General features: G+C 39.1%; 1 protein-coding gene across 5 annotated transcripts in view; it reads left to right on the top strand.

The window, feature by feature from the left end:
• The window catches only part of PBX1 (PBX homeobox 1), a 294,207-nt gene that overhangs the window by 255,529 nt on the left and 12,671 nt on the right, over positions 1-26,007 (top strand). For 4 of the 5 annotated variants that reach the window (XM_032161116.2, XM_058443228.1, XM_058443230.1 and 1 more), the window contains 2 exons: positions 6,974-7,086; positions 8,440-8,529. In XM_032161116.2, the coding sequence (XP_032017007.1) occupies positions 6,974-7,086; positions 8,440-8,529 (203 nt within the window). The remainder of the gene's footprint in view (positions 1-6,973; positions 7,087-8,439; positions 8,530-26,007) is intronic. The other variant, XM_032161117.2, reaches the window with a different exon arrangement.

The following is a 26,007-nucleotide window of genomic DNA, read 5'->3' as shown; positions in this document are numbered from 1 at the left end:
CTAATGTCTAACATTTTTTAGAGTATGTGGTATCTTTGACCACAAAGCTTGTTTGTCCACTAAAATTAGTTTTCTTACAGTGACTTGTTACTGGAGACATGTAGGGTTCCACAGACTGATGTCTTCTGTGAGCTTCCAGATGCACAAATTTGCTATGATAAGGTTCTCCAAGTCACTGGGCTATACCCAGCACTTCTTTTATGGCCTTCTTTTATCTAAATGGAATCATGCATGAAGAGTGGCCTGGGTTTTTTCAATGTGAATATAATAAAACAACATAGAATTCAATACAGTTTTAATTTTCCCAGCACTGCAGGTTAGATTCCTATGAGGAGCATATTTACTTTTTGAGGAATATTTTGTTTTTTTCTTCCTCCATCATGGTGTGATTGACAAGGGATCAAAGCTAACAGGTTCAATAACCAGAGAGAGTTCCATCTTCTCCATCTGGTCAATTATTAAGAATTTCAGACCCAACAACACAAGTTGAACTGTGCTGCTAGGCAGACATTTTCACTTGTCTCTTTGGAAGAAGTACAATTCTGTCAACATTAGCAAAAATGCACTCAACACTCCTGCAAAGGTTATCATAATGCAAAACAGATATCAAAATGACTTTTTCCTGTCCCTGGTATATCTGCATCGCAGATGGCTTAGCATGATTTATGACTAGTCCTTAGAAAGGCCCTGTGGACTTTCTTCATTACTAAATTCGTAACTATTTATTCTTTCCTAAAGCCCTTAAAAGAGAAAAGTAAGCATTTCAACCCTCTATTCTGTGTTTAAGAAATATGGTTGCCTCTTATGGAATGTCAGACTATGATTACAGTTTTTTAAGGAATTTTTTTTCTGGTGGCTTAAACATCATGTGACTATTCTGAGCACAAAGTAAATTATTATGGAAAATTTGAGCTAAGCCTTCCAATTGTGCCTAAGTTGTTGGAAATAATCTGCACAGGAACCCCTTTGTAGTGCTTTTTCTAAAGTAGAGGCAAAAGAAAATACTATTGTATGTGTGCAATAGCATGGAATTTTAAAAGATAAACATTTTAACAGGAAAAGTTATAAATGGGCTTTTCTGTATTTTCTTTTGCTCTTAACCAACCTAAGTCATCCACACAGGTAAAGTAGAACTTTAAAATGTTCAAACTTTTCACATAAGGTGTTTATTATGTTATGTACTAGCTTTTCAATAATTTCAAAAGACAAATGATAATTGAAATAAATTTTAAATAAGAGGTTAATATGTGAAAATATATTTTGGCAGAGTTTGAAGTCTAGAGTTGTAGAACCTGGGAACTTTTCATAACCTCAGTATTGAAGCAGAAAATTTTTTTCAGAGTTTTACAAAATACAAGTACTCATTTCTTTTGTAAAGAAATATATTTCTGGCTGGGTGCGGTGGCTCATGCCTGTAATCCCAGCACTTTGGGAGGCTGAGGCGGGTGGATCACAAGGTCAGAAGTTTGAGACCAGCCTGGGCAATGTGGTGAAACCCTGTCTCTACCAAAATTACAAAAATTAGCTGGGCGTGATGGCGTGCACCTGTAGTCCCAGCTACTCAGGGGGCTGAGGCAGAAGAATCGCTTGAACCTGGGAAGCGGTGATTGTAGTGAGCTGAGACCAAACCACTTACTCCAGCCTGGGCAACAGAGCAAAACTCCGACTCGAAAAACAAAACAAGCAAACAAACAAACAAAAAAACAAATATATTTCTTTGCAAATAAATCCTCTTCCTGCTAGAGGCTTCTGTATGGAGAACAGCACTTCAGTATCTCAGATTACTTCCAAATATTTCTATTTATTGATATGTTCCATTTCTCCTATTTTCTTAAGGATAGTTTTTTTAAAATCACTTAAGACTAAAACCTGGGGGGATTAGCAAGCATTTAGAGACATTTAGCATGCTTCATAGTTTATACCAGCAAAGTTAGACAAAACGGATGAAGCAAAGAGGAAGAATAGAAGGAAGGAGAGAAAGTTAAATTTTGAAAAAAGAAAGCAAAAATAGGGGCGAGTTGAAGCACTGGTTAAAACCTGGGGTCTATAGTTCTTCGGTAGTGGCCTAGAGTAATGCATTCTTAATTTCTTAATTTTGATGAGATTATAAAACCTCAGAAAAATGAGGCCCTTTCAAGAAGCTTGGATTATCTTCTGGAGAGGATTTTAACATCCAAGAAGAAAGAAACTGACTTGTGCATTACAGATATTCACTGTGGCATGCCATCAGAGTTGAAATTATATCACATTCTGTGATTAGATAAGTGGTAGTGGGCTTACTGAAGCTCAGAACCCCAAGATTTGAATTCTTTAGCTTAGCTGTGTGTTTGTGTCAAGGACAACAGCAAATTCAGCCATGAAAGTTCTTCCTCTAGCACTATTTTAGTCAATGGCGAGCCCATATACATAATCTTGTAATACCCCTGTATTAGTCCATTCTCACGCTGCTATAAGGAAATGCCTGAGACTGGGTAATTTCTAAAGGAAAGAGGCTTAATTGACTCAGGTTAGCATGGCTGGAGAGGCCTCAGGAAACTTGCAGTCATGGCAGAAGGTGAAGGGGAAGCAAGGCAGCTTCTTCACAAGGCAGCAGGAAGTAGTGCCAAGTGAAGTGGGGAAGAGCCCCTTATAAAACCATCAGATCTTGTGAGAACTCACTCACTATCACGACAGCATGGGGGAAACTGCCCCCATGATTCAATTAAGTTCACCTGGTCTCTCCTTTGACCTGGGGACCGTGGAGATTATGGGGATTACAATTCAAGATGAGATTTGGGTGGGGACACAAAGTCTAATCATATCAACCCCTAAAAAGAGGTTTGGTGTTTTTCAGGATTGATGAAAAGTTATTTTATTAAAACTCAGAGCCTTCATGCCCTATGAGAAGTTTTTATATAACACACACACAGAGAAGGCAACACATCCAGAGAAGTTGACTAAAACTTTAGTAAATCCACAGGAATTCTTATAATTTTGTTTTTTAAAACCAAGTGAAAATATTTATCCCACTGATGTTTTATCTCATGTCTTTCTTAGTATGATTCTCCTCTTTATTTTTAATTGAAGAGTGAAAACAATTTGTCCTGGAATTGGAACTCTACAACCTTGACATACATGCCTATTGAAGGGTTTTCACATTGAACCAGACAACACTTTACTCTTTCGCTTTGTCCCAAGTAGAAAGTAACAATGAATTTTGGAATTCACAAGGGGAAATGGAAAAGCAAGCATGCATGGGACATAATTAAGCTTACATCTAGTAAAAAGGGCCTATCCTTTGAGCTCCCAAATGGTATGACAGTTCAATCTAATCAAGCTGAATCAGGCTGGCCACATAATCTGTCTGAAGTCTTGATTTCTAAACTACAGAAAATGGCAACTACTTCATTAAAATACTGTAATAAATATTGAGTGAATATATTTAAACACTGAGTTCCTTAAAAGGAAAAAGTGAATCCATTCTTGCTCTAGGTCTTTGGTTCTCATCTAGGGGCAAATTTGTACTCCCAGGGGACATTTGGTACTATCTGGAGCTATCTTTGGTTGTCACAATTTTGAAGGGAGGGTGTTATTGGCATCTATTGGATAGAGGATAACCATTGTAGGGCTATCCAGCCTACAATGCATAAGGTAGTCTCCCACAATAAAGAATATTTGGCCCAAAATGTCAGTAGCACCAAGGTTGAGAGGTCCTATTCGAGGTTTAAGCTTTATCATTATTATTATTATTTTTTTTTTTTTGGATGATGAAGTTAACCGATTTTTTTGGTTGTTTTTTGCTTTTACTTTTTTTGTTTTTCTTTAAAAAATTTAAGTCTCCTGAAGATTCTTTGGAGTAGAAATGCAATTTTCTGGAACTTGTCTAATGAAAATGGATGTGGACACATTACCACATCATGATGTTTGTCCAAGCAAATGCATTAGAATCATAAGTGATCCATTATTTCTTCTCTGCCTAGTTGAGTGCAGATTTAGTTCTGTACATGCCCCAAATGTCTGGGTGGCAGTTTAAATGAGCTGCTTGCCTTCCTTCCCAAACCAAATTCAGAATCTTTTAACTGACAACCACATCTTAAAATGTGCTTCTAGTAGTAGCTGATGGCTTCAAAACAGCCTGCAGGTAAGGTTTCTGAATGATCTTCTCAGCAAGCCAAGTCATTCTGTTTCAGCTCTTTGAGAATGCCACAGCACCTCCAAGAGAGCCCATTCACTATTTGTCAGTGGATCGTGTGCTTCCCAGGAGGTTATCCATGCCATGATAAATTCTTTCCAACTTGCAGTGCTGGGTAAAGAACATGTCCTCCCCTTGAAGTTCAGATGTTTTTGTGGACTTCTGTCTGCTTTATTGTGGTGTTAGTGGCACCTGGTCTCTTCCCTCAGCACAGTCACTGCTTCTAGATACTTATCAGAGAGTGAGAAGCCATGGTAATATTGTACATGGGTGTACAGACACAATGAAATGCTGAAACAGCACAGCCAAGAGCACAAGGGACTGTTTCTTCAGCTACTGCTCTGATACAAATGCACTTGTATATGAAGTACATTTATATGTGCATATTTATCTCTGTGTACATTAAGCAGCCAGACATATTTACAGTTTATGCACATGTATTTTTTAAATCACCTGTGTCAATTGCAGTGTTTAGCTTTTAAATGACACATTCCATGCCTTCGTGGTTCCATGGATGCCATGTCATTGGACATCATGTAGCCCTTTGGGGGTTTCTCCCATTTCTAAGTTTGTGTGCTAATTTCCAGAAAAACATTGGTCAAACTTATAGTCCTTATGTTTAGGCTAGATTTACCACAGTGGAACCGGTGGAGTCTGGGTGGTGCCAGGATGGACCTTAAGGTTGACTCTCTGGATGATGAGACATCATCTAGAGACAATGGGAGAGAAGTAAAATACCTGAGCTTGAAACTGAACACTCTGGGGAGTTGGGTGGGGGAGTCTAATGACATATAACAAATTATAATTTGGGTTCTTGGAGCTGATTCTTCTTGGTTCTGATGACATCTAAATGTAAGCATGTATTGTCATACATTACAAAATGGCTTTTATTATTTAGGTTATATCTGTGATTACAAAAAATATTTGAGAGGGATAGAACTAGTATATAGAGATATTATATAGCTACACGTGAGAATGTGATCTGTGCCACACATTGTTTCATTCATATGTTCAGTAAGACAGCTTCAAAGATAGGTCCCATATTAATGGAAGGAAGTTACAGACCAAAGGCTTTGTCCCACTGATTGGGTATAAGCCACACCTGGCCAGATCTTACACTTGTTTTGCTAAGGCCTTACCTTTCTAATTCCTTTCAGATAAGCTAAACAGAGAAATGTGGGCCAGATGAGACAGGACAAGTCGCAGAGCTATGGAGATGGCATAGTCCTTTGGTTGATGCTTGAGTCCTCCTCTAACCCCTAAAGAAAGCAAAAAAAGGAATGAGAAGGGAGTTAGGTGGAGGATTGTTTTATTTAGTAAAATAGCTAGTTTTTTTGCATGCAAATGAACATCCCACAGGACAAAGAAAATTTGAGGTTTTTTTTTTTCTCATGCGGAGTTGTCCCCAGGTTTATAAATCATCTGCTTTCTCTAAATGGCTCTTGCCTTTAAAGTTATGAAAACACCATGAATAGCATAGATAGGTACCATAAATAAATAGTGCATTGTGTCAGAGTTTGGAGTTCGTCATTTGTTAAGTGGTCCTTCTATGGGGAAAAAAAAGTCCTCTCTTCTGCTTAGCTGCACCTCTTCATGTGGGGCAGGAAAGCTCTCAGAGCTCAAATCCCTACCTTAGGAGAAAAGAGAAGTGTCAGAGCTGAGGCATGAATCATTGTTGGGCGATTCCACACTGATGATGGCTGTCTCAGAATATGAGGGCAAGAGCACAATTTGAGCAATATAGGGTTGGAAATAATAGAGTGCAACTGACCTGGGTCCCTAAGGTCTCTCCTTTTCCAGGCTAACGTCATGTTTTAACCAAACCTTGCACGTTGAGCTTTCTTTCCTAATGCGCTGAGCTGCACGATGACTTCAGAATAATATTAAGCTTTTGCAAGCCCTTATGCTTAGGTTGAATGTGGGCTAGGTTCACCACAGTGGAACCTGGGTGGTGCCAGGATGGACCTTAGGCTAACTCGCTGGATGATGCCTCCATCTCTGGGAGGTGAAAGCAGATGGCTAATGGCCCTTCTTGAGGCCCACTTATGATTATTACTGTTATTATTATTAGCAGCAATGTTTCACATTTTAGGCATGCTTGAGAATTCCTGGCACGTTATTTTGTTTTCTCCATAGTCGCAGGTGGCAGAGAAGGGTAGATCACTCCCACATTTTCTTACAGTCCTCAAGGTTCCTTGGGCTGTTGCCACCCTGCAATAAATTTCACCTTCATTTTAGAAATTAAGGATGTCAATAGACCCATATCATAGAGCCAGTCCTAGTATGTGACATTGCCTTCATGCACTCCCTCCCAGGTGCTGCTCCTCATAGGGGAGGGGATGGTTTAGCAATGACATATTTAGAATCCAGTTGAATAGTTTATGTGCTCTATTATAGTGGCAGAAGTACCATTGACCAGCCCATAGCCTCCATCTTGTGGTCCCCTGGCCAACCCTAGAATTTTAGAGGCATAGAAGAGAGATCCTAGGTCTAGAGACTACAATCCAAATAGACTAAGTTGGGAAGAATAAATGTTCCCTTTCTCAGCTTGAGGTTGCTAAGGGGAAGCAGTTCTATTGACAACTTGCAGTAAGGTATGGCTTCACATAACATAAGCAATATGCATCCTTTATTGCTTGCTCTGTTCTTCATGCTACTAACCAGACTCTGTTGGTGTTATTTTTATTTTAGTTTTTATTTGGGGGGGGTTGCTTTGCATGTCATTCTTCCTCTTGGCTGTTAGTTGCGGGGTTTGAGCCTTTTCCTTTCTGTGATTCAGGTGCCTCACTCTTTCCTTTCCAGGTTCTTCCAGTTCTTTTAACATGTCAAACTCTGGAGATTTGTTCATGAGCGTGCAGTCACTCAATGGGGATTCTTACCAAGGGGCCCAGGTTGGAGCCAACGTGCAATCACAGGTAGGGACCCAGCCAATATGTCGCCAGGTGAATGCCTTAGAGTCCAAGAGCCTTCACTTGTATTGGACTTCCTGCTTCTGTCCAGAGAGAGAGAGAAAAATAGATCAGAACCAAAACCTTACCAACGACCGAACCAAAATCAAGACAACAATTGTCGTGGGGAATCTCGTCCACACTTTGTGAATGCATTTGGCTCTGGCTTTTCAGTTGTACCGGGAAGGCAGGAGAAGAATAGTAAGCACAGGGCAAGGTGACCGAGACACATCAGGCAGGTGGAACCAGCATATTCTTTATTCACCAAAGGCAAAAGAAGGAGGTGTTCAGGATATTACCTCAATTTCCAGGTCTCCCTCTCATGTGTTGGTTTCTCCTGCTCAATATTTACCATATAAAGAGGCAATTAACAAGCAAGCAAATATATTACTATCTGATGTTTTCATTTTAAGCTTTAAAAACACCCAGCCAGGTTGACTAAATTCATTTCTTAGTCATCCTTGAGGTCAAGGGACTTGAGTTTCTGGTGATGAGTAGAAGTCCACATTGGGAAGCAAAATCAAGCCATGTGATATCAAATTTTAGTGTTCCATAGTAAGCAGATTTCCTTCATGTTACTTGAAGAAGCCATCCTACTATCTCAGCATGAAACGTGATGTGAGAGGTTAAAGTAGTATGCTGTGGGTCAGAATTATTAGGGAAGTTCTGAGCCACGTCAGTCTAGTTTCCCACCCTCCACGTGGAACAAGAAGCATTACAAGCCCAGAACAGACCAACTGGTCAGCGATTCACCCCTTTCTCGAGAAACATTGCCTGGAAACAAGTTTGAAGTGATATGGTCAGGCTTTGGTCAAGTGACTAAGCAACTGGCCATCACTTAAGTCCTCAAAAAATACCAGGTCTCAATCAAGTACTGCTCTTTCTGTGAGATGGCTGCCCAAACCTCCTCTAAACAGAACCTTTGTTTTTATAGGATACCCAGCAAAGGAACAGCTGTATAGGATGACCTGTAGGGAAGAAAAATGGGGAGAAGAGAAAATTCCTTCATGCTTTCACCTCCAGCTCCCTCTATCATCCTGATCCTTACCATCTCATGCAGACTTGTTGAACTAGTTTCAATGTGGAGATCCCAGTTTTCTTTTACCATTTGACTGTCTTGCTTACTGAACTCAGAACTCTTTATGGATTGGCATACAGAGGAAGCTAGCCTCCTCCTAATGGACTCTCCCAGGACAACTGTCTCCAAAATGATTGCATTAATATGGCATGCCCAAGTGGTGGCCTGCCTGATGATGATTTGCTTCCCTTTTCCTACACCTCTCTGACTAATTTTCTCTCTGTTATTGTTCATCTCTTTAGGTGGATACCCTTCGCCATGTTATCAGCCAGACAGGAGGATACAGTGATGGACTCGCAGCCAGTCAGATGTACAGTCCGCAGGGCATCAGTGTAAGAAAACTAGCCCCCCCACCCACCCACCCCCTGCTTTGTTTTTATTCTTTCACTACCAATTATTTCAAAGCCATAGGGCCCAGAATGCCACTTAGTAGGACTTATCTTAGCTTTACGGTCACCTAGTTTCTTGTTTCTGTATCGGTCATGCCATCGGCAGCATTCTACCCACAGAAAAAGTGGCGAATGGGCAGGCTTCATGCAGGCAGCTGGCGTCTAGGGCTGTCAGATGCAATCAGTGTTTGCATGGCACCTGCGGCCACATGCGTTCAGCTAGAGGAGCTGCTAAACAGGTGACACCTAGTACAACAGTTTTAGGAAATGTGACCACAAGCTGGGGCCTGGGAACCTGGGAACCTGGGAGGTGAAACCAGTAGCCAAAATCCATTGCATCCACGTCTGTGGTCTGAAAAAAAAAATACTGTTTTTCAATCTGTCTATGGACGATTAAAAAGAAAATTAACACAGAAGCTGGGTATGTGGAAGGGATGGGGAGGGGTGCAGACCATCTTCTACTTGTTCTTGGGTGCGCTGGCGGCTCCTGACTAGCATGAAAATTCATAGCGACAAGCTATGTCGCACAGAGTGAAATCGATCAGACAGACACAAGGAGAACCAAGTGTAGATTTGGGACAGCAATCCAACTTGATTTCTCAGATCAATTGTCTGCTTTCTCAGCAGCGGTGACAGCAAGCTGGGACAAGAGGGCAGCCTGGAAAAGGAGGCTATTTTTTAGATGAGGGATGATTTCTGGGCTTTTAGAGGTCACAGGAGGCTTGAGTAGAACTATTGGCTCTTAACTGTTGAAGAAAGGTTTGAGTGGTGGGTGGTGATCGTTTTTTATTGTTTGTTTCTGTTGCTATGATTAAAGTAAATGAGGGATCGAAGGAAGAAGAGTTAGGCATGATTTATTAATGTAATCTATACTAATGGAGATATAATGTCTGCAATGAAGGAGGTGATGGCCTCTTCAACTCTGCATTGGTCAAGTCATACATGATTCTGTCTGGGTTGGGAGGATTAAGAGAATATCAGTTATTTCTCAGATCAGTTGAGGAATGGTTGAACACATTAGGAATTCTTACCTCATAAAAGAGAAAACTTGGGGGGTACATAGTCGTGTAAGGCATGCTAACACTATTAGATTCATCATGAATGATGTAACGGATAGGATAGGACTACTGAGTAGTGGATTCAGAGAAACAGGTTTCACTTCAACATCTGACAGACCTTTCTCACAGTAAGAGTCCTCCACAGAAGGGGTTGGCCGCCCTTAAGAGTTCCCCATCATTGGAAAATTCAAACATGGCTTGGCTAGCTGCTTGGTAAGGATGTTGCAGAAGGAAGTCAGGCAGCATATTTTGATTGTCTTGGTGACTTTTAAGGCCACTTACATTAGGGAGTCTTTATTTTCTACCTTTTTCAGGCAGAATCTCCTCTTGAGTTTATATAATATTTATCAAGTCTTCTCTGGAATGGAAGGAGAGAAGTCAGAGTTAACCCTGTTAAACATATTCTGGACAATCATGTTACTTTCTTGGAAGGATTTTTAAGACAGAGAGATTCTTCCCATCTTGTGCTTGTTCTAACTACGTTAACTATTAGTACTGCATTGATGGCCGACTTACTGGGAAGACTGCTTGGAAAAATACAAGAAGCCATTGTGGGAAAGTGTATTCTCCAAAATAATTCCAAATAAATGAAGTTGTTTGGGTTTTTGTCTGAGTGCAGGCTTACACACACATGCATTTATGTATTTCATGAATCTTTTTGGGATATAAGATAAGTTTCTCCAGAGAAAGCTTTGCTCTGTGCATAAGCAGAAGAGAAGAACATGAGGAAAGCATAAGAGTGTAGGGACAAGAACCTGGCCATACTCAAAAGGAACTGAAGGAAGTCTACATGACTGGGCAGGAAATGGGGCTGACACTTCTGTTATTTGGCATCTTTCTTTCCTAATTGGGCAGCACAGAAGAGAGAGAGCAGCAGTCAGACTCTGGGGGTAGGTGGGGAGGGTCAACACTGACACCTCTGACATCATCTGGTGGGCTGGGAATAATTTCTGAAATAGTGTAACCAAACATGTGCAGACAATTATGTCTGATGACATAAGCCCACCACAAAAACTGGGCCTGAAAATGCCACTTGAAAGTCTCTCACTTTGCATTAATTTTTTTTTCCGTGAACTGCGGTTATTTTATTTCTGGGTCTTTAATATGCAGGGTAAATGAATCAAAGGCTGATCGTGATATGTTCTTTTGATATCAGTTTTAAATTGTGCCACCTGCAGGAGGCTAAGCTTGTTATAGTGAGATGTATTTTTTGATGGTGGTATTCGATGCTAAGACGTGTGTATAGAGCAGGACAATGACTGCCAGCAGGAGAGAGAGAGGAGGGGAGACAAGAAGAGACAAGGACAGGAATGAAAGCTTTGAGCCAAGAAATAAAAATAAACAGTTCCTAACCCCAAAGCTGCAGTGGAATTCCCAGCTGGGTTCTGGATTGTGTTTGATTCGGTGGAGGACATTTTCTGGGCAGCCTTTATCTTCTCCCCTGGCTGGGCTTTCACAGCACCCATATCTTATCCAAGCAGCATCTATTTTAAGCCCTGTAAAGTTCAGACCACTTGCCTTTAACTGACCACACAGCAATAGAATTGCAAGGTGCGGTGGTAGGAGTATTATAAAGGGAGTTGGGAGCTACTAGTCCTAGTAACTCATGTGCCCATGGGCAAATATTGACTCTCTCTTCTAGAAAATGGGGCCAGTAATTCCCACCCTTTATACTTCAAGGACTGGCTTAGGGCAAATGAGAAAATAAGTAGGAAAGGGATTGGCAAAGCATAAATTATTCCACATGAATGCAGTATGAAATTTTATAAGTGATAACTTTCTGATTTGACCTTTTTTCTCCTCTGATGTGAGCAGTTTTCTCAGTAGGTAGTTCCTAGTGAGGATAGGTTAGGACACAGTTGTCACTTTTTTTTCTCTTCTGATGGAAAGATGTTTTTTTGAGATGGATATAGTGTTAGCAAGGCCTAAAGACCCCCTTCCTTAGCCACGGTGAGAGTTAAATTATACCTATTAAGTACTTTGTGTTCTCATATGACAATGGGCAATACTTACTAAGCTTAGAGTGGCTCTAAGTAATGGAGGGAGATTATTCCACTTCTCTGTCAATCAGACATACTTAAAGATCACTTAGCTATCACATTCTTTCCTATCCATTCTCACTGCCACCATCCTAGTTCTAGAAATAGTTCATTAACTAGACTATTGCCATAACTTCCTAATCACTGTTGCTGTCTTTAGTTCCTCCTCTCTCTCACACACCCTCTGAATTTTGTCATTCCTTGCTCAGAAATCTATTGCCTACCCAAGCAAGCTCAAACCCTGAGTACAACATTCAGGGTCTTTTACATTTGGGCCCGGCCTTCCTGTCCTTCTACCTCATCCTCCTGTCATCAAAATAGACTCTGGATGCCATTCAGTATGGCCAGCTCACCTTTACCTCATTACCCATTTTTCCCCTTACATTTACTCATGTATGCCATCTACACAAATGTCCTTTCATTCCTACATCACCTCTCCATCCCACTTCACTATCCAAATCACACTTAGTCTCAAGCCCAGCTCCTCCTTCGTGTCTTTCTTCTTCTTAGTCCTTCTCCCCCTCTTCTCTCTACTTTATCACAAGCACACATTTTCTTTGTACTGTACATATGTGCACAGAAATTATCTCTGTGTCTTTCACTTCTGCCCATGTGTATGGTCCTAAAAATGCATGTACTAGTTGCTCAAAACATGTTCGTCGAATGAATGAATCAGGGAGGAGAAGAAAAGATGCTACTAAATTAAAAATTCATTTTAATGACCAATAGCCACATCTAGTGTACCAGCTATAAAGTATCTGATGAGAATTACTACTTTAAATGCTTATCCACAATTATACTGTCTTTAAGATCCAAAAATATCCTTAAGTCTTTCTTTTTGGAAAAAGTTTTTCAAACTTGACGGCCGATGCGTATTCTCTGAGAATAAGATTCAAATCAGCAGTAAGTGTATGAATTTATATGGTGATGATACTGCAGAGATAATTATCCTCAGCAGTAGGATCATTCTTATTATGAATTTTGTAAAATTTCTTTCACTCCTCCTATCCTTAAAGAGTCCCTGTGTTTCTATACTAAAAGAATCCCTGTTTAAAAAAAGTACATATACCTGTTTGTAGGATAGCCATGCATGTAGCAACATAACATTGTTTGTGGGATAGCTGTGCATGTAGCAACATAACATTGTTGTAATTGCCCTCCCTACTAGATGTGGTATTGGAACCTCCAAGGACAACCTGGAGGAAGGTGGAAGCAACTTGAAATTGGGAAACTTAGGTCCTTCTTGTGACTTTTCTTTTAAGGAGTCACTTCACCTCTGTGTTGTTGCTTCATCTGTAAAGTTTATTAGATAAGCAAACTGCAAGCTCTCTTTCAGCTCAACAGCTCTAGAATTCTACATTTATGATCTTTGATTCATTGTTAGCTCAAGGGACACCAGACTAAAGTGTAGATCATCCCTCCAGAAAACTCTTTCTTTAGAGTTAGTAACTTCTATTCTTTCTAGCCAACCCCAGTGTTCAAATTATATCTTGAAACCCAAATGGGAAGGAAGAAGTGCTCTCATTACACAAACTTTTCCCTTTGAATTCCTTGGATATTTGTGATAGCAGAAAGCATTATTCTTTAGGGTAAACCTTTTTTTTTTTTTTTTTTTTGAGGCAGAGTCTTGATCTGTCACCCAGGCTGGAGTGCAGTGGTGTGATCTCGGCTCACTGCAACCTCTGCTTCCTGGGTTCAAGCAATTCTTGTGCCTCAGCCTCCTGAGTAGCTGGGATGACAGGTGTGCACCACCACGCCCAGCTAATTTTTGTGTTTTCAGTAGAGATGGGGTTTTACCATGTTGGCCAGGCTGGTCTCAAACTCCTGACCTCAAGTGATCCTCCTGCCTCAGCCTCGCAAAGTACTGGGATTATAGGTGTGAGCCACTGCACCTGGCCACTATGTTTAATTGTTTTAAAATGTGGGTTATGGGAATGAATTTACTCCAGTCAGTCTTTGATGTAAATAGATACCCGTGTGGATTTTTCTTATTCAAAAGGTTTGGTGAAAATGGAAATAAGTGTCAGCATTATCTCTACAAAGGTAACATGCCATTAACATCAATTTATGACAGAAAAGAAAATCTCATTAATCTTGCTTTGTAATCATTATAGTAATAGAAAAATAGAGATGAAGCTTTTATCATTGTAAACTGTAACATAGGTGTTTTTGTTTTTTCTTTTCTCCCATGTTAGGTAAGGGGAGAAAAGGAACATTTACCAAGTAAATAAATAGAATATAAATCATTAGGACAAAAATAGCCTCCTATTTAAATGAACATATTTCAGACATTTGGATACCACAGGGATACTTAGTAATACTTGGCCACATGCCATAATTTTAATTTTTTCTTAACTATTTCTAAGAGACCTCCTTCCACTTAAAGTATATATTAGTAAGATGTTGCCACATGTGGAATTGTAAGGCTGGGAACTGAGGGTAATAATTAAAATTCATATGCACATCTTTGAAAACTCATGTTAATTATACACAGTTTTAATTCTTCTATTTTACCAAGCTGAATTTGAATTTCAAAGGGATGAAAACATACCCAGATGTGCCCCCCAGTTGGTTGTCTTTGGGTACCTTCTGATGCTATGACCAGGAACTAGTGAACAGCCCCAAAACTGAGGGGCAGAGGTACCAAGGAAAATCGAGGGGTCTGAATGTGGCAGACCAGACTCTATAGTGTTTGAAGACAACAGGGATAAAGTAGATAGATGGAAGCTAACAGCCTCACTTTCCTTCATGACAAAACTAATGGGAAGTAAGTGCCTTTGCTTCTCATAGGGCCTTTAAACCTAGCACCATAACAAACCTGAGACCAGAAAAGCATTTTCTTTTCAGCCCATGATGATTGAAGAAGCAAAAAATATCCCAGTATTGTGATTTCATATGCAATCCAATGTTTTTCCCCAGCTCCCAAGTGAAAGCCCTTAAAAGTACAAATGAGGTCAGATCATTCAATGGCTTATTCATGCATTCATTTATTTATTTGCTCATTCATTCATTCATTCATTCATTCAATAAACATAAGCACTTTTTACCTTGAGGAATGAAGCTACGTCATGGTACATCCAGGTCAAATTGGAGAAACTCTGATGTCAGTCAGGGTACATTTTCTCTTTTAGTCTCATTCAGCACTTTGTCTGGGATTGAATTTCCTGTTCCTAGAAGACTGGACCAAGGGAACCGACCAACTCTGTAGCCTAGGAGGGAATTCTAAATTAAATTATATGACAGAAGGGGGGAATTTAGGACCAACCAGCAACAGTTTGAGAAAAGTACCAACCCCAACCAAATAGATATACCATGGACTTAATAATATAATACTAAGCATTCTTTTGTAGAAACTGCTTCTCTCTTTGTAGAACTAGTTGCAATGAGTTATGATCTTAAACCTAGTGATATGATCACACTAAACAGTATCACATTTAGGCTGTGTGTGTTTGTGTATGCGTGTGTGTGTGTGTACATGTACATTCCACTTTTGCCTGCGTGACTATGAACAAGTCAGTTTCTCTTGATAGGACTCAGTTTTCTGAATTCTAAAGAGGACAGTTGAGCTGGATTTTGTTTAAGGCATCTTCCAATGTCCGTTCCATTTATAAACAATTACTGCTTTTCCATTCCCAAGAAAATGCAAGATTGTGTTTTGGGGAAGATTCTCAACTGTGAGGTGACAGTGTATGCTATGTTCCTGTCATTGGAATTGGTGTTTCATAGCATCCTGCCCAGCCTGGCCCACATTTGGCCCCATAGCCATGCTGTCCTCAGGCTAGGATCTGGTTAGTTGTTCCAGACTCAAGTTGGTCCTTTCTTCTGCTCTGTGAAGAAAAATCATAACCTCAAAGGGATAGGTTTTTTTTTATGGTTGCTCCTGAAAGTGGCATGGTCCCTCTAGATGTCAGTAAATATTAAGGCAATTAAATAAGGCAAATTAATTGTGGGAAACATTAGCATTGATTTCTGAAGACAGTCTTCTTCTTGCTGAGTCTAGCCTCACCCCTTCTTGCCTTTTAGGAGGAGTTCCATGTTCTTAGACAAGCTTGTTTTCGGATAAAATATTAGACTTTTTTCTTAGAAAATCCCTTTGTTTTAAAATTGGTAATTTTTAAAAATCCCAATCTCTGGCTACATTTCAGTTTGAGGAAATTCTTTTTCACATCTCCAAATATGTTACAATTTGATAGCATTAGTAAATAAGCAAATAAAAATGCCTTATTCCACAAATGTTTACTGAGATCCTTCTAATGTCCAGTACCAGGAATACACACATCAATAAGACATGGTTCTTGTACTTCATAAAGTCATAGAAAGCAAAAAGAACTGGTAGTTATCTGGTTCAGTTATCTGATTCTCTGAAAGAGAAGAAATATACCAGCCAGTGTAGTCAATATTATTTTCAAAAATTTGGTGAATGGCCATTGTAAGGTGTATTTACACACATATAATCATATTCCTATAAACTATAAATATATGAATTGCTTATAAGCATGATTGACATTTGTTATTCTTACATAGATTTTGTGAGTGACTAGCAAAAGCTGTTCTTTGCTTCTAGAACCATGCTGTCCCGATATAACTTTTTGCATTGATGGAAATGTTCTATTTTAGCACTCTCCAATAAGTTAGGCTTTAGCAAAACATAGCTATTGAGCACTTCAAATACGGCTAGCTCGTTATCCTCAGCAAACTAACACAGCAACAGAAAACCAAACACCGCATGTTCTCACTTATAGGTGGGAGCTAAACAATGAAAACACATGGGCACATGGGGGGAACAACACACACTGGGGCCTGTTGAGGGGATGAGGGGAGGGAGAGCATCAGGAAGAATACCTAATGAATGCTGGGCTGAATACCTAGGTGATGGGTGGAACAAACCACCATGGCACACATTTGCCTATGTAGCAAACCTGCACATCCTGCACATGTACCCCAGAACTTTAAATAAAAGTTGGAAATTAAAAAAAAAAAAAAGTATTGGGCATGAGGTCCAAAAGAGAATTGGTATCAACTAAGTACTGTTAACATACAAGATATGATAATAAAGAATACCAATTAGCTGCTAGATATGAAGATGCATACATATAAACAAGCATGTTTTTCAAAAGAAACATCTTGAAACTAAAAAAAAAGAAATATGGCTAGTTTGAAAAAGAAAATAAATTTTTAATTTTATTTAATTTAAGGTAATTTAAATTTTCAGTAGCCACTTTTGGCCAGTGGCTACCATGTTGGCTAGTGAAGTTCTAGATGCTCTGCTGGTTATTTGGTAACTGTAACTTGGTAAAGTAAGTTAAAAGAATAAATGTGATGGTGTGCAAGAGTAATATAAATAAAACTAGAAAATATAATTTAAAAATTTAGAATAGCTAGGAACTATGAAAAGTGGGAAGAAATAATTTACTAATCAACTACAAAGCATTAGCAGAATAAAATTGGCAGGAGAGTGATAAAATCGCATGTAAATTGCAAAATGAAGGTTAAAATGAAGCCACCAAAGTGGGGTGACGGTGTTAGAGGTGTCACCATGCTGTGAAAACAGAGTAGACTTCTTAACACAAAACATAGAAAAGCACGCTTTCTGCTTAAATCAGCCTTTCTAAAAATAAATAGAGCTCTTTATTAAAAATTAACTATATATAAGAAGTTAACTCTGGTTATCATAATAATATGCCTCAAACTATGAAGTAATATGGAGGAAGATTTAAAATATAAATATAGAAATACCTACATTTGTTATGGTTTTTTTGAAATAATTTTTCACTGTGTCAGCCACTAATTCATCCAACCTAATAATTCTTCAAGCCCAAGCAGGACATGTCTTTGAACTCATCTTGAACTCTTTCTTTAAGTCTAAACCCTGTAGGGCTTACATAAGATAGAGGCTTTGTTTCAAGTCTCCCGGGTGACCTAAGCCTTTGCTGGCAGCCTCTGCCTCGCCGTTTCTTCCTCCCTGCCCTGCTAGTCTATTCCAAGTGTAGTCTGTAGATCAACAACATTACCTGGGAGCTTGTGAGCCATGCAGAATCTCAGGCCCCGCCCAGACCTATTAAATCAGATGCTACAATTTAACCAGATCCCCTGGCAGTTGTTAAGCACATTAAGTTTGAGAAGCTCTGCTCTAGTGTGTAAAGTCTGCATGCTCTCTAGGGCTTACTGAAGAGAAGGAATTACAAAGCTTTATTTGCATTAAGGATACCTTTTAAAATGTTTTCAACATTTTATTTAAAAAATTTTCAAACATATGGAAAACTGGAAAGAATTTTACAGTGAAATCAGTATTCTCACCACCTAGATTCTGTCATTAATATTTAACTCTACTGGCTTCGTCATGTTGTCATCCTTTTATCCTTCTGTTTATCCATCAATCCATCTTGATTTTTTTTCATTCATTTCAAAGTAAATTGCAGACAACAGTACATTTTCTCCTAAGTAAGTATCCTGGTACATGTATCATTAACTAGAGTTCAATATTTATTTGTAGTATTTTTCTCTTCTGGAACAAAATTGTACACATTCTCTTCTCTTCAAGTTTTTTTTTATTTTATTTTTTGAGACGGAGTCTCGCTCTGTTACCCAGGTTGGCGTGCAGTGGCGCCATCTTGGCTCACTGCAAGCTCCACCTCCCGGGTTCACGCCATTCTCCTGCCTCAGCGTCCCAAGTAGCTGGGACTACAGGCGCCCGCCACCACGCCCAGCTAATTTTTTGTATTTTTTAGTAGAGACGGGGTTTCACCGTGTTAGCCAGGATGGTCTCGATCTCCTGACCTCGTGATCCGCCCGCCTCAGCCTCCCAAAGTGCTGAGTCTCTTACGTTTTAACAAATGTAATACACTTGTATATAAGTTTCCTACCCTTTGTTTTCTTGTGTCTACCTCATTCCTATAGTTTACAAAACAAAATAAGAAGGAAATGGAAGGACGGGGCACATAGTTGTCCACAGAATAGTCTGTTCTTTTCCCAGCAGCCAGGGGCTCCCTCCCTTCCACCTCCTACCCTCAGTCCCTCATTCTATCTTATAACCAAGCATTGCTAGAAAGGCCAATTTAAATCAAATGAGATGGTTTATTCTACACTTGTCTCATGTTCTGATATGGTGAGCCTGCTTTTAAAGGCTTGTATTCAACTTATATTCACATTTCAATGAGAAAAGTTTTTGAGATATATAAAAATAGAAACTTTCTAATAGATATCAGAAAGTTAAATTATAGTGTGATTACCTCACTATTAACATTTTTCCTCTTTTGCCTTTTGCCGTTTCTTTCCCTTTACCCAGATAGACCCTTGACCTCTAGTCCTTATGCCAAGTGAAGGGAATTGACAAGAACCTTATAGTGAAAGAATTTATGTTGCCTGGTGATAAGCATTTTGGAGACCGAATGATATGGAAAAGAACTCTTAAGAACTCAATTATGACTGTTCTGTTGTGCATCCTCTCAGGGTGACATATGGAAGGCTTACGACTAGTTCATTTCTTTATTAAAATTAAATTTGGAAAATATTTAGACAGCTCTTTCCTGGATCTAGGCTACCCTACACCTTTATTGTGTCATACTTGGTTAACCAGCCTAGATAGTGACCCAGTGATCATACGTAAGAGCAGGATTTTAGATCAAGTGTTACTTCGCTGAGAAACGTGTGGTGCTCATTATAACGGAAGGCAAGACTGTTCTAGAATCTAGGTGTGAAGTATCAGTAGAGGTGGATTTTTAAAGTAAGTTAAAAGAATAAATATGATAGCCTGCAAGGGTAATATAATATAAATAAAACTAGAAAATTAAATAGAAAATATAATTTAAAAAATTAGAATAGCAGGGAACTAAGAAAAAGAAAAGTAGGAAGAAAGAATTTACTAATCAACTACAAAGCACTGGAAGAATAAAACTGGCAGGAGAGTGATAGAATTGCATGTAAATTGCAAAATGAAAGTTAAAAGCAATTAAGATACACAAGTACTGAAGAGAATAATAAAAACATAAAATAAGCTAGGATGAATAGTTAAAATAAATAAACACCAGCTAAGAAGATACTTACAAAGATTAAAAAACAGATCAAGTAGTAATAAAATAAGGAAGTGGTTTAAGGCAGTAAATTAAAGAACAATTAAAAAACAATAAGGAGAGAAAATTAACAGGCCAAAATGACACTTAATAACTGTATTAATAGCTAACATTTATTGACTTCCTTCCATGTGGTAGACACTATATGTACATTAACTTCTTTAATTCAACTGTATTAAAATAATTAGGAATTTATTTTTGAGGTAAGCAAAAAAAAGTTCAGAGAAGGGAAAGCCAGGCATCAGGGCAATAACCCTCCCCTCGCTAAAAAAAACAAAAACAAAACAAAAACTGAAGGTAAGCAAAATAGATCTGCAGATATCAATTTTCATTCCTTGTCTAATGTGGTGATTTTTGCAGTTGAAAAACACCCAGTACCTGCCCTGGTAGTTTTCTTTTACTTCCTTTCTAGATCACAGGTTCCTGAAGTGGCTAGCATTATAAAATGAGCATTCTCTTTTTCTCTTGTCATATATAAGATTGACCTTTGTTAGGGGCAAAAAAGTTTTCAATCAGTAGAATCCATAGCCCAGAACCTATGGCAGTGGGCAAACATCTCATAATCCCACTCATCTTATGTGACCTAGCTTAGGCCTATCTTCTGGAAGTACTTCCTAGTTCCTTCAAACTGTGCCTATGTACTACTTAGTACACTGGAGTTGGAGTGGGATTTCGTTTCTGACACTTACCTTTCATTCCTCTCTAGACCATAGAATTCTGAAGAGAAGGATCATAGTTTTATATCCTGTTCCTCAACTCAGGCCTGGTATACAGTAGGTGCTCAATGAATGCTTTTCAAAGTGAGCCTAGTTGAACCTGTTGTCAGTGGGTTTTGTGTGTATGTTTTTTTAACCAGCAACCGGTCTATTCTGACTGGATTTTCTGCCTGCCTTGAACCCCCACAAACGTATTTTTGTGTTTCTATTATCCAGAGAATTTCTTCCATGAGGAAATGGCTTTTTGTACTTTTTTTTTTTCTGTTTACCACAGACTGGTACCCATCTTTTACCTCCAACTTATTTTTATTGCATACCCTATAATTTTTATGCCAGAAATATTTTATGGGTGTATATATACTCTGGATATGGGTATATATATGTGTGTGTGTGTGTGTGTGTGTGTGTGTGTATATATATATTCAGAGCTCGAATATCTGTTACTGTTTTTTCTCTTTTCCATACTTTTCTTTGGGGCAGGTGTTATCTCTGTGGCCTTGAGCTTGATCCATAATTCACCCATTCACTCATTTGTTTAGCAGACATTTTCTTGGGACTTATTATTACCCAGAATTGTGTTGGGCATTAAGGCAAAGAAAATGAAAAGGAGACCTAATGCCTGTTCTTGAGCAGCTCTCCGTCTTGATCTTGCTGTTTAGCCTATTTCCATTGACCCTATTTTTCTTTCTTTCTTTCTTTCTTTTTTGAGACAGAGTCTCACTCTGTCACCGAGGCTGGAATGCAGTGGCACAATCTTGGCAACCTCCACTCCCTGGGTTCAAGCAATTCTCATGTCTCAGCCTCCCAAGTAGCTGGGATTACAGGCATGCCCCACCACGCCCGGCTAATTTTTGTATTTTTTAGTAGAGACAGGGTTTCACCATGTTGAACAGGCTGGTCTCAAACTCTGGACCTCAGGTGATCCACCCACTTCAGCCTCCCAAAGTGGTGGGATTACAGGCATGAGCCACCACACCCGGCCAGCCCTATTTTCATGGAAAGGAAAAAACAACTATTAACACTCTTCACAGGTAATTGTTGTATTTTGAAAAGAGTTATGAAATCACTTGCTGACTTTCTCTTCTCTAGGGAAAAGAGTCTGAGTTCCCTCAGCCTTTCTTCCTAAGACCTGTGGTTGGCTATAAATTGCATTGGTTGCTCTTGTCTAATGACTCTGGATATTGGCAACACAAAACAAAGACATAAGTTAGATATGGACTCTTCTTCAGACACTTTGTTTAGATTTTAAATTTTTTTCTGATTGCAAATTAATATTTAATGTAGAAAATTTGGACAATCTAGGAAAACCACAAAGAAGAAAATTTTCTGTTAACTTTGTGCTCATAGCCTTCTAGCACTTTATGTATAAGTGTGTTTTTTATGTGGGTGTAAGAAAGTTACATTTCCTTTTACCTACCTATATTACTAAAAATGTGTTATGAATATTTTCCATGTCATTAAACATTCTTCTCAAGCATAACTTTAAATAACTGCATAGGAAACTGTTATAGGGAAAGTCCACAATGTGTTTAATCAATTTATACTATAGAACATTTAAGCTACGTTTTGATTTTGGGTTTGTTTTTCTTTTACTATTATTAATAACACGGTGGTAAGCTTTATAGTACAGAAAATTTAAGGCACATTTTCTGTTATTTCCTTGGATAAATTTCTAAAAATGGAATTGCTAGATCAAAGGGTTTGCATAAGTTTACAGTCTTTGTGATGTATTGTAAACTTTTCTTCTAGGAATTTCTATTAATTTATAGTTCTCACTAACAGTTTCTGGTAGTTTCCATTTCCTCACACCCTCAACTGTTTTTCAGTCTTTGTCAATTATCAAATCATTAAATGGCATCTCGTTTTTATTTTAACTTGTATCCCTTGGGTTACTAGTGTGATTGAACATTTTTAATAGGTTTATTGGCCTTTTGTATATATTCTTGAAATGTTCATCTCTTTTCTTACTGATTTCTAAGAACTCTTACACAATAAGGATATTAATCCTCCTGCACTTGGCCAGCATTTAGTAAATAGAGGAAATTCTATTTGAGTGGAGGAGGAATCCTGTGGAATAAGGCCCCAAGTCTCATCCTATTTCTGGGTAAAGTTCTTCAGAGTGAAAGCTGGATTATTGCCCTAGGAAAACTAAAGGCAGATCTGTAAGTGATACCAGTATTGATCTTAAAATAAATAAATTAATTAACCCTACAATCTGAACTAGCTTGACATTTTCTGTTTTTCTGATCTATGAAAAATCTCAGGTTGTAAAATAGTGCCCAAGAATTTTCTAAAAGAACCTAGAGATATGTTAGTGAAAAGTTTGGGGGGAGATCTGCCCTAGGCCTAGTGTGACCCTAAGCCAAATAAATAAGTCCTTGGCTTGTTTATAGCCAGGTTGAAGAGGTAATAGTTACATCTATTAAAAAAGCTTTTTTATGACCTTTACTACACTTAGGTCAAGAAAATGGTATTTTGAGTGACTAGATGTTTTATTTTGAATGCTCGATCAGTCTCCTTGTTTCTTGCACTATCTGTAAGATAACACATTCTTCTAGGTTGTTGAACTTTGCCATCTCACCATCATCTGCTCTGCCCATCTTATTCCATAGCAGCACATGTACAGAAAAGCCAAAGCAGACTCCTGAGCCCACAGTACAGCTGGAAGGTTTCTACTGCAGAGATTCTGGGACTCTTTAAAAAGAAAAAATAAAAATTTCAAAAAATCAAACCCCCTTACACTTAGATAAGAATTCCAGAATAAAAGAGGGTGTCCCCCAGCATCCCCTGAACATTTCTAGGGTGATGTCAAGTGAATTCAAAATTCTTGAACACATAGATTGTTTTCAAGCTCTTGTTTTCATTTCATCAGTAAATAGAATTTTAAAAATAACAATATCCTCCCATCAGTAAATTTGGCACAATGGATACTAGCACCCCGTTCTCGTACATTCTTGTCAACATTTTCTCTCTGCATCCCCCACCCCCAAGCCCGGGCCTGCTTCCCACTATATCTCCCCCCCAACCCTTCTGTTAGCTGTAATGACCCTGCAAACACTAAATGGCATTTGAGTGCATTAAGCAGCAAACTCTCTGGTGACATAGCAATTATGGCTCTGAAATAGATTTGGTGCGTCACGGAAGATAAGGGTTTTGAAAGTTTCTGTTGTGATTATAGCCTGTAACTCCCACAAATAATAGGCTTCAAAATAAGAGGCTGCCAACGGAGCCTTTGTGGCTTTGTCTCAGTGATGGCACGTAAATTGCTATTAATGTCCTAAGTGTACTTGAATATGCCAGTCTTTGGGATGTGGAGTTGGCTCAGTGTCTCTCTTTACACGGCATGTCATTGTTGGTCTGATAATCTGGGGTAATTGCTGTCTCTTGGATGGTCAGAAAAGTGTAAGGGGTTTAGCTTCCTGTGTGATGGTAAATAGCCTCAAAATTTACCCCACGAGGGCAGGTTCACACATACAGGCTGTGTGTGTATTTCATGTGTAGCCACCGTTCACCGTTAAGATGTGTATACAATCTCTGTGTGTACCCTTAGTAAATAATAGCCTTGTCAACAAAGCCAAAGCAAAATCAAAGGTTACAAAAATGAAATGAAGAATTCAGGGCTGTATAGGGTCAGCCAATCAGATAATTTATATTGGGAGTTTAAAAAAGAAAAAGAATACCCTTACTTGAATTATCTAGGTTTAGCTTTATGAGGAAGCATAACTGTCTTGTCTTACGTAGCTACTCTTTTCTAGTGTAAGTAGCATCTGTGTGTCTGTCTATATTCTTTAGGTACTATGAGTACATTCGAAATGTATGTCAGCTCTATGTAAATATAATAAATGTGGAAATCATGAATGTTGTCGAGTGCTGTTTGTTGATGTTTAGAAGTGTATTTGTGTTTTGGTTTGTGCAGCTGTGCGGGCAAAGGTTATTTATTCAGACGTAAGTAGAATTCTGTGCACTAAGACACCTTTGTTTAGCTAAAATCAAGCTGAGCTTACTTTTCTTTGCCAGGAGATCAGGATAGCCTTTGGAAAAGTAAGAAAATCAAACTTCAGGCTTTAGCCTCTTGTATGTTCATTTAGCCTAAGGACTCCTTAAGTCTGTAAGACATGAACACGTTATGTGTAACTGTCCTATTTGTACTTTTAACAGAAATGGAAAAGCAACTCAACCCAAAACCTGGAAATGCACACCATCTTCTATACTGTGTGAGTTATGGAGAGGCTCAGCTAAAACCACCCCCTGTGTCTCAGATCCCTTATATGACATTATTAATCCTGGATCTTCACAACAGATTCATTAGAAAAGAATAAAGCTAAGAAGGAGCCAGAGTAGATCTTGATCTCAGAGTTGATGTATTATACAAGCGCACTTTAATAATGTGGCATTAGGATGTTGGCAGGAGGGCACACTATGGTGGTGCTACAGTTGATGGAATCTTCCAGTTGGTGACTGAGCACCCCTTAAGCAGTTAGGGTGCATGCAAGATAAAATTCAAGGTAGTAACTTGTAACAAGAGAGTTTATTTTCATACCATGTGAACATGGATCAGATACACCATCTTACTCTTAGGTCTTAGACCAGAACTCTGCCTTGCCAGTGTAAGTTAAGCCATATTCACTGGCAAGATGGTGCCACCCATGGTCGAGCCTCAGGAGCATAGCCCTGCAGTAGCAGAGCTTGTCTTGTTCAAAACCAAGTTTGGTGAGGTGGATTGTTGCTTAGTAGCAGGAGATATTAGAATCCTCAGACTTTTCTGAGGCCAGTCTTGTGATTCATATGTTCTAGCATCTTAATAAACAACATAGGGATTCCCAAAGGTGAACTGAAGAGCACAAGTCACCTGCTTTTAGCCGTGAGCATCTGAAGTAGCCGTGCTCTGCATATGGAGCCCACACATTGTCCCACAGCCCCAGCTTTTGAAAATTGAAATGTCCAAAAAGCAGTAGCAGGCAGTGGGTACTAAGTCTGGCAAATCCTGGGTTCTGAGATCTAGTTTTCTCTCCTGAGAAGTAGGAGTAAGAGTTCACACTAGATTTATGTGCCATTGTGTATTTGTGATCCAGAGCAAGAGATGGACCTATAACTGTGCAGTTATGCTGGGCACCTGCAGCCAAGCCATCTAGTATTCACAGGAACGAGACACCAAGGGAAGGCTTCAAAGCCGTCATTTCTCCATCCATTCAACCAAGTGCTTAATTGAGCAGCTGCTGTGTCAAACATGAGCCTAGTCCTGTAATGGCTTGTTGTTGAATGATTTACCATCTCATTGAGGATAAATATCAAAGCCCTTCGTGTAGCCTGCAAGTCTGGGCATGGTTAAGTCCTCTCCTCTGCGGTTCTGTCTTGCTTCACTCACCACTGTTCTCTGTTCCATTCTTTCTGGCCTTCTTTGAGTCCCTTGGAGACTCTGGAAAGGCTTTTCTTTGCCCCACTCTTGGCTTGTCTGTTTTCTGTTCACCTTCAGGCTGATCTTCCGTAAGCCCAAGTGAGGTCCCTCTTTTGTACTGTCTCCTACCACTTATTGCCGTCT

The sequence above is a fragment of the Hylobates moloch genome, unplaced genomic scaffold (genome assembly GCF_009828535.3).
Source record: "Hylobates moloch isolate HMO894 unplaced genomic scaffold, HMol_V3 SCAFFOLD_8, whole genome shotgun sequence".
Lineage (NCBI taxonomy): Eukaryota > Metazoa > Chordata > Mammalia > Primates > Hylobatidae > Hylobates > Hylobates moloch.
The sequence above is the reverse complement of the archived record's forward strand: the minus strand, read 5'-3'. Positions and strand labels throughout refer to the sequence as shown.